At 44.8% G+C, this 18762-nt stretch overlaps 2 protein-coding genes across 2 annotated transcripts in view; one reads left to right on the forward strand and one right to left on the reverse strand.

Moving 5' to 3' along the window:
- Window positions 1-242, reverse strand: part of cpxm1a (carboxypeptidase X (M14 family), member 1a) — a 20436-nt gene extending 20194 nt beyond the window's left edge. The window contains exon 1 of the mRNA XM_063183574.1: window positions 1-242. This exon is cut by the window's left edge and continues 111 nt beyond it. Coding sequence (XP_063039644.1) covers window positions 1-220 — 220 coding nt within the window. The 5' untranslated portion in view covers window positions 221-242.
- Window positions 243-5813: 5571 nt separating this feature from the next.
- zmp:0000000662 (RING finger protein 145) lies at window positions 5814-18737 on the forward strand. Its single transcript, XM_063183575.1, has 10 exons — window positions 5814-6686; window positions 6956-7064; window positions 7543-7634; window positions 7849-8081; window positions 10283-10440; window positions 11208-11348; window positions 12334-12516; window positions 13391-13538; window positions 14389-14745; window positions 16849-18737. Exons 1-10 carry the CDS (start codon window positions 6518-6520, stop codon window positions 17473-17475), a joined length of 2217 nt encoding a protein of 738 aa, XP_063039645.1. The 5' UTR covers window positions 5814-6517; the 3' UTR covers window positions 17476-18737.
- Window positions 18738-18762: the final 25 nt, after the last annotated feature.

The following is an 18762-nucleotide window of genomic DNA, read 5'->3' on the forward strand; positions in this document are numbered from 1 at the left end:
TAAAAGCCGGCGCATGGGTGGTTATGTTTAAAACAGGCTCAGGGGTGGTTTTGAAAGGCGTTATTTCGTTTAAATCAATAAATGCATTTGTAAGTGATGCATTTGTTTCCTTGTGTACGCTCTCTGTCTTGTTAACGTTAATTTCGTTACTAAGTAAATTGCTGGTCACTTGGGCTTCTATCGCGAAGGAAATCCACATGAGCAGCGCGAGCCTCGCCATCTCCACTGTGCGTCTCGGTCTAGTCAGGGTCAGATCAGTTTACAACAAATTCCCAACTCAGCATTTATATACTCCTACATCTGCCCGTAAGTAGTCAAAAGCACGCGCACGACAGGAGGAGGACAGTTGGAGTTATGCAGCAGTCAGAACACGGGAGAGAAACTATTGGGAGACACAGGGTTTGGGATGGGGATGGGATTGGGAGAACAAGGTTAGGCGGGAAGTAGTGTCAGCGTTTCAATAGCCTACTCATAGCATACAGCACACGCACCTTTCACATATCCCCACATTTGCATGTGCAAGGAAAAAAAGGATTTGTGTGTGTATTGTATTGAGTTATCTTAGATTGGAAGGCCAAGCATTATATTTTGTATTAGCATAGACTATTTATCAGTGCTTAATTTGAGCCGGAACATGCCGGAACAGGATCCCCCACCTCGTCATTTTGACCCCCCCGTGTTCCGGGACTTATTTTGGCTGATCCCCCACCTCTCGTGAATGATTAAAAAAAAAAAAAGTTTTTTTTTTTTATCATTAAAAGGTTTTTAAATGTAGTAGCCCATAACTTCTATTCATAAATTGTACAAAAATAAATTGATGGATTAGGTTTTTATAATAAATCTTCATACCTTCATGTCTATTCAATGTTACTGGTCGCTTGACATACAAACCACGCCTCAAGAGGAACAGAATGGAAAATTAATACTGGCGGCAAATACAGGTCGGACGGAGGTCAGTGTGTCAGTGAGAGGGACAATCAACTTGTGCAGGTGAAAAGTTTTACTTTTAAAATGTCTAAACGACAGATGAGTTTAACTTCATTTTTCAAGAAAAAGGAAGAGGGAGAGGAGTCAAAACGCTACAAAGCAACCGGCGATGGGGACAGCAGCGTCGCTGCTAGCATCCACGAAGCAAGTAGAACGGCTAGTTCTCCCACCGCCTCAACAGCTCCTAGTTCTAGCGTGCAGGTGCAGCTAGCTACGACCGGTGCTGATACAGACTACACAGCTGCCGCGGATCAGGACAACCAGCCAGATGCAGTTGAAGGACAAAGCCACGACGACCACCAGACCAGTGCTACAGCATCACAGCAAGAAACAACCGAGCTGGAGCAAGAGGTGACAACTGGGACAGTTAGCGTGGAGGGTTCAGGAGAGGAGAGCGGGGATGTCGTGCCAAAAAGCGAGTGCCTGCCAAAAAGCGAGTGCCCTCATTGAAACCAATGCAATTTTTTGAGGGAAAATTATACAATTTTTTGCAGAATTAATTACATAATTTATGAACTAAAAACATGCTTATGAAACAGTACTCGTCCTCCACTTAATATGAGCTATTTGAATGAAACTGTATCATTTGTTATGACAATTCTTAGATTCTTTTATGGAAATAATACCGAAATTGTAACCAGTTCTTTGTAATACTTCCAGAAGGAATGTAGATGCTTTATTAATAGGCTTTCCATCTTAAATTGTGTCAGATTTATCTGCAAAAATGGGTAAAAACTATCTGAAAAATTGGTCATCGGTTTCCATTGCTTTCAATGAGGGCACTCGCTTTTTGGCAGGCACTCACTTTTTGGCACGACAGGGACAGCGGAGGAGAGCAGGATGGGGCAAGCGAGAGATCCGGGAAGGGAGGATGCTCACATATTTGGACGCCAGAGCAGTTTAAAATCAAACAGTCATACAACCCCTGGCTGGTTATGGGGAGTTTAGGTTTAGGCTGCACAATCTGTCAAAAAGTGGGGACATTGGGGCCACTTAGGCTAAGACTGGGGGGCTGAAACTTGCCAAAGAGTGGGTGTCCAGTACAGTGTCATCATCGGCTTTGGATATCAAAAAACAGCAACGCGCACTCCGGAAAAAAGTATTCGAACATGCCCGTACTAAAGCTCACCTGGCAGCCGCAAACATTCTGGAGAAAGCCAGAGTAGACAGTATGGGCCAGTGTGTAATGAACAGCCTGTCCGAACAAATTACCACCACCGCTCGTGTATTTCGCACAGCATACAAGGAAGCTAAACGTCACCGTCCCGCATATGGCTTTGAGCACGAGATTGATTGTCAAGAATTAAATGGACTGGACATGGGGAGGATTTTGCACTCGAACGTGGCATGTAGTAACATTCAAAAACACATTTCAGAAGAAATGAAAAGAAAGCTATTCGAACAAATAGTTGTGTGCGCACCTAAACTCAGTTTAATGTTGGACGAGTCAACTAGCTTGAGTAAGAAGAGCTGTTTAATCATTTATATTCGTGCTCAGTTGCCCGACATGGACAAACCCACCAATATTTTCACTGAGCTTGTCGAGCTAGATGATCTAACTGCCCACGGTATTGTCCATGCACTGCTGACTGCCCTGGAGCGTCTTCATTTCACCCAGGAATTTCTGTCTAAAACCCTCATTGGGGTAACTTGTGATGGTGCGTCCGTTATGTTGGGGCGTAAAAGTGGAGTGGCGAGTCGGCTCCAGGCAATGTTCCCCAACATCACTCTGTGGCACTGCTCAGCCCACAGACTTGAGCTCGCGGTTGCCGACGTAGTGAAAGAGATGGGCGCCGTAAATCACTTTAAAAGTCTGATGGACAAGCTGTATGCACTGTATAGCACATCCAACAAAAACCGATTGGAACTGAGAACGGCTGCGGAGAGCCTCGATGTACAACTATGCAAAATAGGTCGAATTCTAGATACCAGGTGGGTGGCCTCAAGTTTTAGAACAGTCGACGCTGTGTGGAAGAATTACCCAGCACTTTACAAACATTTCCAAACGGCATCCGACGACCCCTCTCGCGATGGCATCACAAGGCGCACATACAGCGGGCTTGCTATGCGCCTGTCTTCACATGCCTTTGTGAACAATTTAGGCATTATGTGCGATGCACTACAAGAATTGTCTGAGCTTTCAGTTGAGCTTCAAAAAAGAGACGTCACCATCATTTCAGCACACAAGACAATTTCACGTGAAATCAGAGTACTCGAGGCAATGTCAGAACGGCCAGGGAGCTACACTGAACTGAGCCAAAGGGGGATCGTTGAAAACTCATTCCAAGGTGTCACACTGAATGGAGGAAAGCCAAGTGACAAATCACTCGACCACAAGCAGTTTTTCTTAACTGTGGCCAAAAACCTGGAGGAGCGCATGCTATCGCAAGGAGGTCGCGTGCCAGACAAAACTGGATATAACAAATTCATTGAGGAGTTGAAGGTACTTTACGCACAGTATTGGCCTGATGGAGCAGATGCGTTGTATGGAGAGACTGAGGTTGAGTCACTGTGCCAACGCTTCAACATCACAAACCCACGCGCTGTCCTACGGGCCTACAGGGCATACAGGGACTCGGATGGAAACGACATGCCCGATGAACTGAGGGAATTACTTGTTGCTGTCAACAGTATTCCCATTGCAAGTGCTGAATGTGAGCGTGGCTTTTCTCAAATGAATCTGATATGCACTCCCCATCGTGGCTCTCTGCTCATACCCACCATATCATCTTTGCTGTTCCTGAATCTTGTTGGACCACCACTGGATAAATTCAACCCTGTCCCTTACGTCAGATCGTGGGTTTCCAAGGGACACAGAAACGCGACAGACGCACGCAGTAAAACGCGCAACAGAGAGAGGGAGGAGAATCCTGACATGCTGGTGATGTGGAATGTTATGAGCAGCTAAATGGTGAGTCATTTGCATTTGTTGTCCGTAACACACACACACACACACACACACACACACACACACACACACACACGCACGCACGCACAGCGCGCGCGCACTCACTTCATGTAGCGCTCGTTTCTGGTAACGCAATCTTATGTCATTTTATTAAAGTGATGTTGTTTGAAATGACGCTTGTATGTGCAATGTGTATGTGTAACAGCTGTAGAAGTGCCTTTTTTTTTTTTTGGTGTGCGTTCCGGGACCTCAGTCCATGTCGTCATCGACGTGTCTTTAAGTCTACTTTGCGTTCCGTTACCTGCTGGTTTACAAATTAAGCACTGCTATTTATTTAATTTATTCTGATACAGTCGAATACACACTTAATAATGATGACTGGTCTGTTATCAGCACTTTATTCAGTTCACTTAGCTGTTGTCGGTGCTGCTCATAAAAGTCCATTTAGTTTAGTCGCACTGCATGGCTCAAATTCATGTTGAAACATGAACAGTGTTCAACTTTGTAAGAATGGGAATAGCTTCCTATTTGACTATTAATTCACAAAAATAGATTTAGGGTGAGTTCTAGAAAATAATCTCCCCCTGCTCAGCAACTCATCTCGACACAACACTGGCATCCCCTTGCCACCCCCAAAGAATCTTGGTCAGCGGTAGACTCCTGTCTGTCTGTTTCTGTACAGACAGGCTGCTTGACAGTTCCTTTGTCCCAGTGCCACAGCCTTTTATTTTAGTTTTTTTATTTTCAATATTTTTGGGGGAATTTTGAGCCTTTATTTGATAATGACAGTGAAGAGATTACAGGAAATGAGAGGGAGAGACAGATAGGGCAGCATAGGGTTGGCTGGAAAACGACCCGGACTGGATTCTCGTTTAAAGAAATCCTGCTCACTATCCATTCCACCACCACTTTAATACAACATTGGACATTTGCTACGTTTACATGAGACATTTACTTCAGAATTAACTGACCTTAATTTTGAATAAAGCTTAATTCTGCTTTGAAAACGTCACGTAAACACCTCTTAATTCGGAATTAAAGGAAAGATCAAAGTAAACTCGATGGAACTATTTAATTCTGAATTATTGATTCAAAATTAAAAACATAATGTAAATGTAGTGATTGTGCAGGATTTATTTACACTTGAATGACAACCCCACTGGGATAATATCCTACGCACCGGCACCTGTCCAACGACAGAGGTGTGTAAAAGCGTAATTTTGAACCGGGCTGGATTTTAACTTGGGACCTCATCTGCAACTTGCCCGATTGTGGTATGGTGTCTTGACGCAGTGTGCCAGACCACTCCCGGCCTCAGAGAAGGACATGAGCATAACGGACTGGGCTGGGCTACTGAATTAACCTTGACTATCCACTCCACTAATGGCTAGTCCTTCATAACATTGGATAACTCAATCCCGGTCAAAAAGAGAACACCCCAAATACACCTTTAAATATAGGCTATATATATATATAATATTATACATAAATATTCTATTGTATTATAAATACATTATTCAAATTCTGTTTTGACTTATTTATTTTTCAACGTTATAGGCTGTTTCTTCCTGTCTGATCTGATATAGCCTATCCAGTCAGAGGTGGACTAGATCCATCTGGACTAATCTGATACAGGCTACAGAGGTTTTTGAATACACACCAATGAGTTTAAAATAACTTTTATTTTTTAACCTCTTCTGGTTTTTAACCTCTATGGTTGAAACTATCAATGCTCACCCGTTTCACTTTTCCCTGTAGCCTACTACACTTCAGCTATTTTCGTTTCATAAATGGAATGTTTTACTCTGAAATAGTAAGGACATGGGAATCATGTCAAAGCAGCACCTTTATTTTGAAATATGGACTCTTAATAGTCGGTGAATGACGTTTTGACCGGAAAAAGCCACGCTGACTCTCCTCTGTTTTCCTTTCGGTCACAGAGATCCATTCCCAAATATTTTTTCAGTTTCAAGCCTTTCAGATAGGCCTACATGTGCATTTGCGTGAATGTGTATGTAATGCGTTTGTTGACGATACGTTGCATAACCAGAGGCGTTCGACTAAATACGCCCTCTGTACGTTTCATGCGATTGTTGACAGTGTAACTCGGGTGCTCAGTCAGACTAGATAGATTTCTCCTCGCTACTTGCAATCGACTTCTTCAGAATGGACAGATGACGAAGCCGCATTCATTTGGGGGTAGTCGGCAACAGCAACATTGTAGCAGACTTGCTGCCAGGTGCCTTTCTGCAACATTGTTGCAGGTGTCTTCCTGTTGCGCTCACTTTGTATCAAGTTAACAAGACTATTCTTAACCGGATGTTGCTGCCTGTGAACTGAGGTGACAGCTGGAGTGGAAAATATCGAAAGTAACGCCTGCCTTTTGAACTCCATAGTGTCAGCACGACTTAAAAGACATGGAGAAATAAGGCATGAAGCGGGTGTTCCCTAAGATGAAGTTCAAGTAGGCCCAAGTAAGTCGAGTATGGGTTTGCTGCTCTGGGACGTTCGGGTGGAACCGTGGTCGTTACAAGTGTGACAAAATGTGACGGGATATTCTGAAGCAGGTCTGCCACGCCAAGGAATTTGCTGCCTCGTGTGAGTCTATGTGTTGTTGACAAAATGTCGTGGTTGGAGAACGTGGCCAATGTGGCCTTGCGGGTACCCAGTTTGCTTGCCCTTGATCTGCTGTACAAATGCGACATAGAGAGCTTCACGGAGCACATCAAGGCCAGGAATGAAGATATGCTTTTCAAGTACAAATATGTCATCTGGAACGTCTACTATGTAGGTGAGTAGGCTATGCTAATGTTTCATGTAGAGCTCTAGGCCTAAAGAGCACTGAGAATTAGCCCAATGAACCAACATGGACAATAGGCCAGAAAATATACAGAAGGTGTGTGTGTGTGTGTGTGTGTGTGTGTGTGTGTGTGTGTGTGTGTGTGTGTGTGTGTGTGTGTGTGTGTGTGTGTGTGTGTGAGAGAGAGAGAATTGGTACCTTTATGTTAATGTATTTGAGAGATTCATCCTGAAGTGAGCCTACATGTAATTTGCGTTCAGGTCAGCTGTTGAGCATGGTGATGCTGGTGCTTCCACTGGGCCACATTGTGCAGCTGTACTTGCACGTGCTCACTGGGCTGCTGCTCTACGTGGGCCATCACAACTGCAGGTAATCTTATCATCTTATCAGGTATTAGGCTATTATGCTATGTATTGGGAAACACATGTAAAATCAGAGGACCTTTTAGACTAATAAACAAAAGTGAAACTAATATTGTCATTGTGACACAGCAGTCCACGGCACAGAGTGCACACACACAATTGCATTTATGCCACACCCGTGCAAAGGGGCAGCCCATCTGCAGCCCCCAGGGAGGAGTGGGGTGGGGCGGTAACATGGTCAGGGTACCTTAGTCAGAGAGGAAGATGGGGCAGAGTCCTGGTTAATGTTGCCATGTTAATTAAAATATGGCCGAAGCTGATCATCATTGCCATCAGTTTTATCACTATAATGAACCAAGCCCCACTTTTGTTGCTACAAATTCAAGTCTTGTTTTAACAATTCCAGTCAATGAGGTGCAGACTAAGGTCAGCGTGAATGTATGGTCATCATCATAATGATGATTTATTCCTGTTTTTTTCCACAGGGATTATATACAGGCAGAGATGCGTTATGGGGAGGACAGGCCGCTTTATCTGGACTCTCATGCCTTGAACAGTTTTGTATCTACTCTGACCGGTATGTAACATTACACAAAAACTACAGTACAGTATGCACGCGCGCGCGCGCGCGCACACACACACAAAACAAACTGGTGGTATGTGCATGGAAGGGATCACACAATCATTGAACCAATGGAAATATGTGATGCATGAAAATAATATAACATTCTCTTGTTAGCGTACACACACACACACACATACACATAATAAAGCCATGCCTCTGTGTGCAGGCCAGGTGATTGTGAGCACGCTGTGTGCGTTCCTGATGCGTACGCGTCAGGTGTGGCTGTTCTCGGCTCACCTGCTGCCCCTGGTGGCGCGGGCCTGCTGCCTGCCCCTGGACACGGTCGGCACGGTGGCCTCCGCCTCCATGGTCATCTCCTGCCTGCAGGTGGCCGCCTTCCTGCTCAGCCACATGTTCCTGCCCTACAGGCTGGCCAAAGCAGCCTACACCGAGGTGCAGGTGAGTGAGGGGTGACTTAAATGAGTAATGGTGAGTGAAAGAGGAAGAGTGATGATCTAAAAAGAGGGAGGGTTGTGGGGCTCTGCTCATTTCAGCTAGACATGTTCCTGCCCTACAGGCTGGCCAAAGCAGCCTACACCGAGGTACAGGTGAGTGAGGGGTGACTTAAATGAGTAATGGGGTGCATTCCAATATGCAACCTTGCGTCCTCCACTTGTGCTTGTGGCCTCGTACCAGGAAGTAATACGTCATGATGACATCAGGATTATATTTCAATATCTCGCAAAAGCTCAACAGTAAAGTCATTTTCTCATTTGCAAACTGGATGGTGAATGAAGAATAGTCCCCCAAAAATTGCTTTGGCTAGGCTGACAGCGGGGAAACTTAATTGTTTCCTCCACGGAGGCGGGGCATCAGCAAAATGTGAGGCCACAAGCACAAGTGGAGGACGCAAGGTCGCATATTGGAACGCACCCATGGTGAGTAAAAGAGGAAGGGTGATGATCCAAAATGAGGGAGGGTGGGGCTCTGCTCATTTCAGCTAGACATGTTCCTGCCCTACAGGCTGGCCAGGGCAGCCTACACCGAGATATAGGTGAGTGAGGGGCGACTTGATGGGCACAGGTGCTGGATGATGCATAAAAGAGGAAGGATGGTGGTCCTAAAAGAGGGAGAGGGTGGGGGTCTGCTCATTTCAGCGGGCTGGCCTGGGCAGCGGGCTGTTAGCCAGGCTGCGACCTCCTACTGACGCAACACCTTCGGTGAAAATGGCCAGGGACAGCTGAAGTGTCTGCTAGTTTCTCCTAGACATGTTTGTGCCCTAAATGGAGATTCAGGTGAACCTGGAAAAGGACGGGCTTGAACCGTCTCTACCTTTTCTACTGTCTCTGTTGAGTTGCCCTCAGTGACATCACGCTGAAAGGCAGAAGGCTGGGGAATGGAGGACAGGCAGCCACAATGGCCATGCTGTATACAGTAGCCAGGCTACACCCTCATAGTGACGCAACACCTTCTCTATGTTGCTTCTAGTCAGGCCAGGAGCAATACACATGACATTTCTGAGCTCCGGAGAAATCGGGAACTCCACTTACACTTGGATAAAGAGCCCTGCTTAAAGGGATATGCCACTATTTTGGGGCTTAATACAGTTAAAATCGTTGGCTAGGGTTTATAAAGGTGGTAAAGTGTCTTATTTTTCATGTGAAGCCTTGTCTTGCTTTAAGACAAGTTAAAAGAAGGAGTATGTCGCTAAGCTAGTGAAAGTGAATGCATCCATGTAGCATTGCTACATGCTACACGGATCCATTGACTTTCACTAGCTTAGCGACATACTCCCTCTTTTAACTTGTCTTAAAACAAGACAACGGCTTACATGAAAAATAAGACATTTTACCACCTATATAAACCCTGGCCAACGATTTTAACTGTATTAAGCCTCAAAATAGTGGCATACCCCTTTAACAGCAATACTGGAGACATGACTTGATGGGCACAGCTTCAGGCAGCGTGCTGCTCATGGTGGCTTTGTGCCTTGAGTGCAACATTCATGAATTGTGGCACAAATGCTTAAAGTAAAAACAACAGTGCACTGAACACCTTGTAGCAAGATGCCATGAACTGACGTGCCACTGAAGTCACCCGTGATGCATTGTTCAGCTGGGGGATTTTCCCAAAAGCAGGTTGAGTCACTTAGTGTATGTGGGGGTGTTTAATCTGAGCAAGTTCCTTGTAAGTAAGCTTGTTCTAGAATAGCCGCACTGCTTTGTTTTGGTAGAGGGACTAACTGCTATGACCTTTCTATTAGCGAGTTCAGAACACGCACACTATGTTTACACACTGGCTACGTTTACCTTAAACATTTAATTCTGAATGAACTCACTTTAATTCTGAATAAAGCTTAATTCCATGTCATGTAAACACTTCTTAATTCGGAATTAATTGAAAGATCAAAGTAAACTCGATGGAACTATTTAATGCTGAATTATTCATTCGGAATTAAAAACATCAGGTAAACGTAGCAAATCTGTTATCTGGGCTAATGACTAAAGGATGTTTTGGAATAAATTATAGCATTTTGTTAAGAAACTATGCAGAGATTACAACAATGACCTCTTTGATCTCTTGACCATCTGTCTCTTTTGGCTTCTCTCTCTCTCTCTCTCTCTCTCTCTCTCTCTCTCTCTCTCTCTCTCTCTCTGTAGGAGGTGGGCTTGCAAAGGTTGTTTGCTGTGTGTGTGTCGGTGTGGCAGAGCTTCTCTGTGCCTCTGCTCTTCTCTGTCTTCTGGCTTCTGCTGTTTGGTGCCCAGCTCTGCAGTCCTGCAACCAGCCACCAGGGGCTGCTCTTGTTCCTACTTGGCAGGTACATGCGATAACTGAAGTAACCAATCAGGCACTGATGTGACATAATGACATATGAGGGTTGCCAGTTGTGTGTGAAAAAAATATGGGACACTTCATTGTTGAGAAAATGTTGTATTTCTTAGGTGCAATTTCCTGCATTTTAACCAAATTGTGTCCCGTTTCAGGTCAATACGAAACCATACTTTTATTTCTAAATATGTGACGATTCCGTATTTAAAGGGACAGTTGGCAACCATTTTCTAATTGTACATGTGCATTAGAAATGACCAACGCGGCCGAGTAGCCGAGTTCATTGAAGTTTTGCCATGAATTCACTGTAATCGCTTTGTACGTGATATTGACATGTTTGATCTAATCATATCACGGTTCTGGCTTGCCACCTTTAGAAATTTCAACTGGTTTTCGCCAAACGGCATCATAGCTCATAACATACTATTAACTGACTTTTAACTTCAGAAATTCACTCTGCGGTCGCCCATTTCGCTTTTGGTCGTTTCTGGTGTACACGTACAGTAACACGTCACACATTACTATGCAACTGTACACAAATTACATCCCATTACATTACACCCATCGGACTCTTCCTGTATCTCTTCCTTCACTATCCAAAGCATCTGACTTACAAATGTTGAACAACAACTCTTCCTATGTCAGCAGATTAGTGCACACTGATGTGTTTTTACCAGGGTTTTTTTGCCCATTTGTATTGACCAGCAAAGTCTCTCTCTCTCTCTCTGTGTCTCTCTCATGTGTGTCTGTGTGTAGCGTGTCTGAGAGTTGCTCCACCCCCTACTCCCTGATGGGCCTGGCGTGTGTGGTGTCCTATGTGGCACTGGGCCTCATGAATCTCTGCAAGTTCTTCCTGGGAGGATACGCAGCCGTGCAGAACCACAATGTCATGCACAGGTCAGATAGACAGGGAACTCATAACACCACATAACACCACAGGTCAGATAGACAGGGCACTCATAACACCATGTAACACCATGCACAGGTCAGATAGACAGGGCACTCATAACACCATGCACAGGTCAGATAGACAGGGCACTCATAACAACACATAACACCATGCGCAGGTCAGATAGACAGGGCACTCATAACACCATGTAACACCATGCACAGGTCAGATAGACAGGGCACTCATAACACCATGTAACAGCATGCGCAGGTCAGATAGACAGGGCACTCATAACAACACATAACACCATGCACAGGGTTCTATGCTAAGAAGCTGAATCAGTAGTAAACCAGGTGAATGTAACTTTGAGGTTAACATGAACTATCTAATAGAAGAGCCTGGAGTCTTCATTTTCTTAACTAAATGATGCCTGCATGTTTATCTAGTAGCAGGCTTACCACTATCTATAGATTAACTAAGCCTGGTTTATCATTTAACCATGTTCTTAGTATACTTAGTATGGGAAAAAAATAGTGTGGCATGGCATATGTCAGGGGAGCCTTGGCTGGAAACTTCTGGTATATGCGCAGACTGGTCAGATAGGCCACCGTAACGACATGCATGCAGGTCATATACTGTAGGGCACTCACTACAGCACTTGGCATTAGGACATTTTAAAACAACATTATGTCTGTAGCCAGGACTGAGGAACAACTTGTGGCAACTGTAGAGAATGTGTAAGAGCGTATACTGCTTAGTTATGCATGCTTTAGATAGTGACAGTCTTTCTGAAGGTGTATATGTATATATGTGTGTGTGTGTGCGTGTGTGTGTGTGTGTGTGTGTGTGTGTGTGTGTGTGTGTGTGTGTGTGTGTCTGTGTATATGTCTGTGCGTGTGCGTGTGCGTGTGCGTGTGCGTGTGCGTGTGCGTGTGCGTGTGTGTGTGCGTGTGCGTGTGTGTGTGTGTGTGTGTGTGTGTGTGTGTGTTGCAGTGGCGTGACGGAGGGCGTGACGCTGCTGCTGCTGGCACTGCAGACGGGGCTGTTGGACATGTCGTCTGTGCAGCGCTCCTTCCTCCTGTCCATCATCCTCTTCATCATCCTCACCTCCACCCTGCAGAACATGATCGAGATCACCGAGCCCATCGTACTGGCACTGGCCGCCAGCAGAAACCGGTACCTACATGACACACTACACTAGGCCTTCCACCCCCACTTTGTAGTGAAGGCGGCCAGCGTGACAACAAACACCTACCGCCTTAATTACGTTCCCTGAAAAGATTTAAAAAATAGTTTTTCGTCAATGTAATTTCCAAAGTTGCTTTACATGGGAAAAACGTTTTTTTTTTTTTTTTGTGGCGTTGATGCCAAATCTATGTTCTAACTTTGTAATACCTCAGATGTTCAGTGGAGGCTGACTTAAGGAGCACACAATTTGCCATAAACTACTACAGTGTGTAAAAAAAACACAGAAAAAGTATGCTGCCTGCCTTTGTGCGTCTATTGTGTATAGACATACATTTGTGGACATATGTGTCTTTATGGCTTATTTTTAGAAAGCAAAAAATTCCTCTATTTCGGCAAGAGTCCCGCTTGGAAAAGAGGCAACTGCCTCAATGTGACTACCCTAGTAAAACAAAGGAGAAATAAAATAAAATAAGAGAAAATAGCAAGAGCTCCAAAGTCCTCTCCTTTAAATGTAAGGTGTAAGGTCTATTTTTATTGTTTTAAATGTGTGAGAACTTTCAGCAATGTGGCAGCATTGCATGTGTGAGAAGTTTCAGCAATGTGGCAGCATTGCATTTTATAACAGTTTGCTAGACTTGTTGCTGACCTTTTGAGATCTTCTTGTATTTTTTTACTTGAATCTTTGAAAAACTCAATTAGGACCCCAGGAAGACTAGCGAACTGCTACGGCATAAGCTAATGGGGATCCTTTAATAATTTTTTTAAAAAAAAAATGTAAACCTTTTAATTAACTCCACCACCTTGACTCAATGGCGAGTGCTTTGGATTTAGTTCATCCATCCCTCTTTCTGCTTCTCCTCAGGAGTGTGTGGAAGCACCTGCGGGGCCTGAGCATGTGTGTGCTGCTGCTGCTCTCCCCCATCCTCATGGCCTACAAGCTCTCCCAGTTCTTCGTCATGGACCTCTGGCTCCTCATCCTCCTCTCCAGCTGCATCCTCACCTCTCTACAGGTGAGGTCAAAGGTCATGGTGACCCACACAACGGGAAAAGAAGGAAGGTCGTACACTTGCTGCTCCCGATTTATTAACACAACGTTTCAACCATGCAGTGTGGTCTTCGTCAGGTGTAACGCTACTGTGACCTACACACTGGGCTCGTTTGTGATGGAGCAGTGGTGCTGCTTTTGCTCTGCAGCCCGCATGCGCACTTTGCCATTTCAATGCATTCTGGTTTCTAACCAGCAGCACTGCTCCATCAAAAACAAGCCCTATATCCAATCTCATCTTGGTTACTATGACCACTGCTACTACTTTGTCATCATAATAGGGTCATCATATGGTACTGTCACAGGTGGGGGGTGCGTGTTTGCTGGCGGCACCCCCTAGCTACCAAAACCACTCTGAAGAACAACTGTACACTCACAAACACACCAAGACACAGAGATCAGATTTCACACCAATATTTATTTCCTACATTATATAGTATATATGCATCTGTTGGAGTCCGGGGTCTAGTGGGGGTGGGGGTGGGAGTGTGCGTGCGTCTGTTTTCCTTGTAGAATCACCTATTCAAGTTCTTTCTCTAACCACCATGAAGTGACAGGAAAACTGCTCCGTGAGTTAAATTGACTCATATTGCCTCAAGTGTATCAACATTTTTCAAATAGTTCAGCTACAAATCCTCCAGTCCTCCTAACTATAACATGGTTCATATCAATGAATCATATTGTATAAGGGAATCATAGTCAAGCATCTTCTGCTTCAAATGAAGCGTGTGTACGTCAAATGGAGCATGTGTGCGTGCGTGCGTGTGTGTGTGTGTGTGTGTGCGGTGCTAAACTGTAATTGTCCCTCTCCTCAGGTGACGGGCACGCTGCTGGTCTACGGCCTCTTCATGCTGGAGGTGTGCCTCTCCACGGCCATCGCGGGCCTGGACGAGGTGGTGTACTACGTGAACGGCGTGTGCCGGGCGCTGGAGTTCCTGCTGGCCGTGTGCGTGGTGCTGTACGGCGCCTGGGAGTGCCTGTTTGGCGAGTGGAGCTGGCTGGGCGCCTCGGTGCTCATCGTGCACTCCTACTGCAGCGTGTGGCTGCGCGCCCGGGCCGGCTGGAGCAACTTCCTGTTGCGCAGAGAGGCGGCCCGGAAGATCAACCAGCTGCCCAGAGCCACGCCGCAGCAGCTCAAGGACCACAACGACGTCTGTGCCATCTGCTACCAGGTCAGGAAACCATACCGTATACACATCTATACACATGCATTCACGCACACATAGATACACTGTGTGCAGAATTATTAGGCAAACATGTTTTTTGACCATATTGTCTTTTTTATGCATATTTTCCAACAGCAATCTATATGAACATGAAAACCTATTGGATTTAAGCATTCCAGGTCATGCATATTTGTATAATAAGATGGGGGTGTAGTCGAAGGTGCCCAACACCTTATATCAGGTGTGCATAATTATTAGGCAAATTTGTTTTCTTCTGGGAAAATGGGCAACGAAACAGATCTAACAAACTCTGAAATGTCTATAAACAATTTTGAAGTGTTCTAGAGGGATGTGGCTGTCTTGAAATTAACAAGATGTTGGTCATGTTCGCACAGAACTATCAGATGCAGCGTTACAAAGTCATCAGTCTCTTAAAAAATGTCACTGCCAAAGATTGAGAAGAATTAGACGTGAAACTACAAAAAAATATTACCCTGCAGTCCTATCATATTCCAGAACAGAAACCAATACAGAGTGTCCAAAAGAACAGGGTATTGAGCGCTCAGAGACATGGCCAAAGTAAGAAGGGATGACACCAGACAACCATTCAACAAGTTAATTAAGTCAAGACTGGGTCAAAAATACCTGGGGACAGAGTTTTCAAAAGGTATTATGGACTTGGGTAAGTGACTCTTGACAGACAGGGTGGATGAACCCATGGCTGGATCTTTTAGAGGGAAAAAATCACATCATTTATGAAGACAATGGTATTTATGCAGTAATCTGCTGGCATTTGAGTGTAACTCGGGAACTGATCTGAGTGTGTACATCACTGATCTAGCCATAGGCTCATCAACCTGGTCCATTAACAGTCACTTTCACTAGTTCATAAAACCATTGAAAAAACTGTCTAAAGACATTTCTTGACCCAGTCTTGACTTAAGTTTCTTGTTGAGTGGTCTTCAGGTTTCCACCTGTTTTACCTTGGCCATGTCTCTGAGTGCTGAATACAATGTTCTTGTGGACACTCGATGTAGGTTTCAGTTCTGGAATATAACAGCACTGCAGGGTAATAGTTTTGTGGTAGTTTCATCTTCAATTCTTCTCAATCTGGCAGTTACTTTGTGGGCACATGTCATGTGACACTGATGGCTTGTAACGGTACATTAGATGGATGTGACCAATATTTCAAGACAGCCACATCCTTCTAAAAGACTTCAAAATTGTTTATAGTCTTTACAGAGTTTGTTAGATCTCTTTTGTGGCTCATTGTCTGAGAGGAAAACAAAGTTGCCTAATAATTATGCACAGTAATTTTGCCCTGATATAGGGTATTGGGCTCCTTCGATCACACCGTCTCTTATTATACCAATATGCATGACCTAGAATGCTTAAATCCAATAGGTGTTCATGTCCATAAAGGATGGTGTCAGACAATATGCATAAAATGGACGATATTGTCAAAAAACTTGTTTGCCTAATAATTCTGCACACAGTGTATAGTACCAGGGCTCTAAATTAACACCAGCCAACCGGCCAAATGCTGGTGAAATGTCAGTTTGGCTGGTAGAAAAGACCAACAACTTACTAGCCACTTTAACCCATTAGTGAGTGTGTGGACCACAATGACATCTGTGCCACTGCACGCGCATGTGCACGCATGCATGCACACGCTATACATCTGCATCCATGCCACTCAGCAGCAGTCTGTGCTATCTGCTACCAGGTTAGGTGGACTGGACACATGCACATACTGTGCAGGCATCCACATTAGCACACCCTTATAGGTATGCACATTATCAGTGTTTCTAGACAGATTAAATAAACCAAGCATTACAGCCTTTCCAAAGTAACACACACACACACACACACACACACACACACACACACACACACACACACACACACACTATTAGTGGGAACACAATTGCCTTCAAATAGTGCTCCGGGTTTGACTGTGTACAGTAAAGGTACTCCATTAACCTGATGAGTCCATTAGAATGCTGTTTAACAACAGCAATTTATAAATTCAGAACAACATTCATCAGTAAACTGAAAAATCTGCCTTTTCCCGCCATCTTGATTTAAAACGTCTCCTCTTCTCCTCAGGACATGTCGTCGGCCGTCATCACCTACTGCGGCCACTATTTCCACGGCAACTGCCTGAGGAAGTGGCTGTACGTGCAGGAGACGTGCCCCATGTGCCACGCCCCGATCAAACAAGCCACGCCCACCCAGACGTCAGCAGCCACTGGCGATGATGCCCCACAGGATGAGGTAGTCCCCAATGGTGAAGACAACGATGACATTGACGATGACAATGACAATGGGTCCTCGTCTGAAGGAGTGGAGTTCACAGAAGACGAACTGGAACAGGAACAGGAACAGGACCAGGAAATGGAAGACAGTAGTGACAAGAGGAGAGAGGAGGGAGGACACGCACACTCCGAAGGATACATCAGCTCTTCGGAATGCACAAACCCACCGCACACCAGGGAAACAGACGCCGAAAACGACAAGGGGGGCTCATCTGAGGGAGAGGAGTTCACCGAAGTAGAGGAAGAAATGGAAGAAAGCGGCGTCAAGATGGAAGAGGAACAACACACACACTCCGAAGGAAACACGCCAGCACACACACCTCCTCCACACACACTAGAGGCCACTGACAAGGAGGGCTTGGCCTCTGCAGCGCCGTGTTTGGGCAGCAATGGCCTCCCTCCTTCATCACCACCATGACAGCCACTGATGGTATTGGTATAGAATGGGATGTCGACATCAAAGATGGACATTGGAGGAGACTAAAGACCCAGCGGAGTGATATGGCCACAGGAGTGACGATGAAGATGGATCGTGGCTGAAACAGGCAGCTGTTGGGATGTCAGAGGAGAAAAACAAGGCCAACAAAGTTAGAATGAAGATGATGCGCCATGGGTAAACGAGAGTGCTGTTGGACAGCGGCCATATTACAAAAAGGTGGTTCAGTTGCAAATAAGGTTAGGTTAACCTGGAGGAAGTGGTATATTACCTAATACAAGAGGCTGGAGTCCTGCTTTTCTTAACTGAATGATGCCATCAGGCTATACATTAGCAGATTTCCCACTGTCTGCAGGTTAACTTAACCAAGTTTATTACTAAAACAATGTCTGACCACAGTGCCCCAGCTGTGGTGCATGGACAAGAACAACATCAACAACATTGTCAGGGTACTTTTAACTACTATGAAGAGCAGAAAGAGTTGAAAACCTGTCACAGTACAGAAACTTGTAATCTCAAATGTGATTTCCTCTGTCTCTGCCTCCCTCTCCCATCAAATTTCTCTCTGTGACCATACGCATCACGGTACTTGAGGAGCCATTTTGTGTACTCTAGATTTTGCAGACAGGCCTTTAAAATAATGTGCTGTTCTGTCCAAAATGACTGACTATAACTCTCTAAATGCCTTTTTCTGCTTGTCTGTTCAGTTTTTGGACAATAGAGTTACTGACATGATGCATGCTTACTTACTTGTAATGTTTTACAGTGGGCAGGAAGAAGTGAGTTTTACAGTAACGTACATGCATAGCTGACAGACCCTGTTGGAAAAGACAATTGGTCAGTTTGATAATTCTCTGGAATTGTCTCTCAGGACATGTTCAGCTGAGATGGACAGTGTGTGTGTGTGTGAGTGCGTGAGTGTGTGTAATGTGTGAGAGACACTGTGTGTGTGCGCATGCGTGCGTGTGTCTGGGTGAGTGTTTGTGTGTTCATGCGTGTGTGGGTGAGTGCCTCTGTGTGTGTTTGTTTGTGGAAATTGTTTGTGTGCATGCATATGTGTGCGTGTGTGTAGAAGGTTATGTTTTTGTCTATTAAAGAAAAAGATTCACCAGTAGCAATATACTGTATTGAATGGAAAAATCGTAACCTAACGGGAAGAAATAAATACCTAATCACTCAGATTTGTGGTATTAACAGGTTATTTTGTCTTAATAAAACCTTTAAAAGCGTTAAACTAAGACCAACCTATGTGCTTCATTGTCATTTCTT

This window comes from Engraulis encrasicolus, chromosome 19, assembly GCF_034702125.1.
Source record: "Engraulis encrasicolus isolate BLACKSEA-1 chromosome 19, IST_EnEncr_1.0, whole genome shotgun sequence".
NCBI lineage: Eukaryota > Metazoa > Chordata > Actinopteri > Clupeiformes > Engraulidae > Engraulis > Engraulis encrasicolus.

Excerpts from the sequence above, each read along its gene's own strand:
- zmp:0000000662 (XM_063183575.1), top strand. The coding sequence starts at position 6,518 with ATGTCGTGGTTGGAGAACGTGGCCAATGTGGCCTTGCGGGTACCCAGT. Across the intron at positions 12,517-13,390 it reads CTGGCCGCCAGCAGAAACCG|GAGTGTGTGGAAGCACCTGC; the intron begins GTACCTACATGA and ends GCTTCTCCTCAG. Across the intron at positions 14,746-16,848 it reads TCTGTGCCATCTGCTACCAG|GACATGTCGTCGGCCGTCAT; the intron begins GTCAGGAAACCA and ends TCTTCTCCTCAG.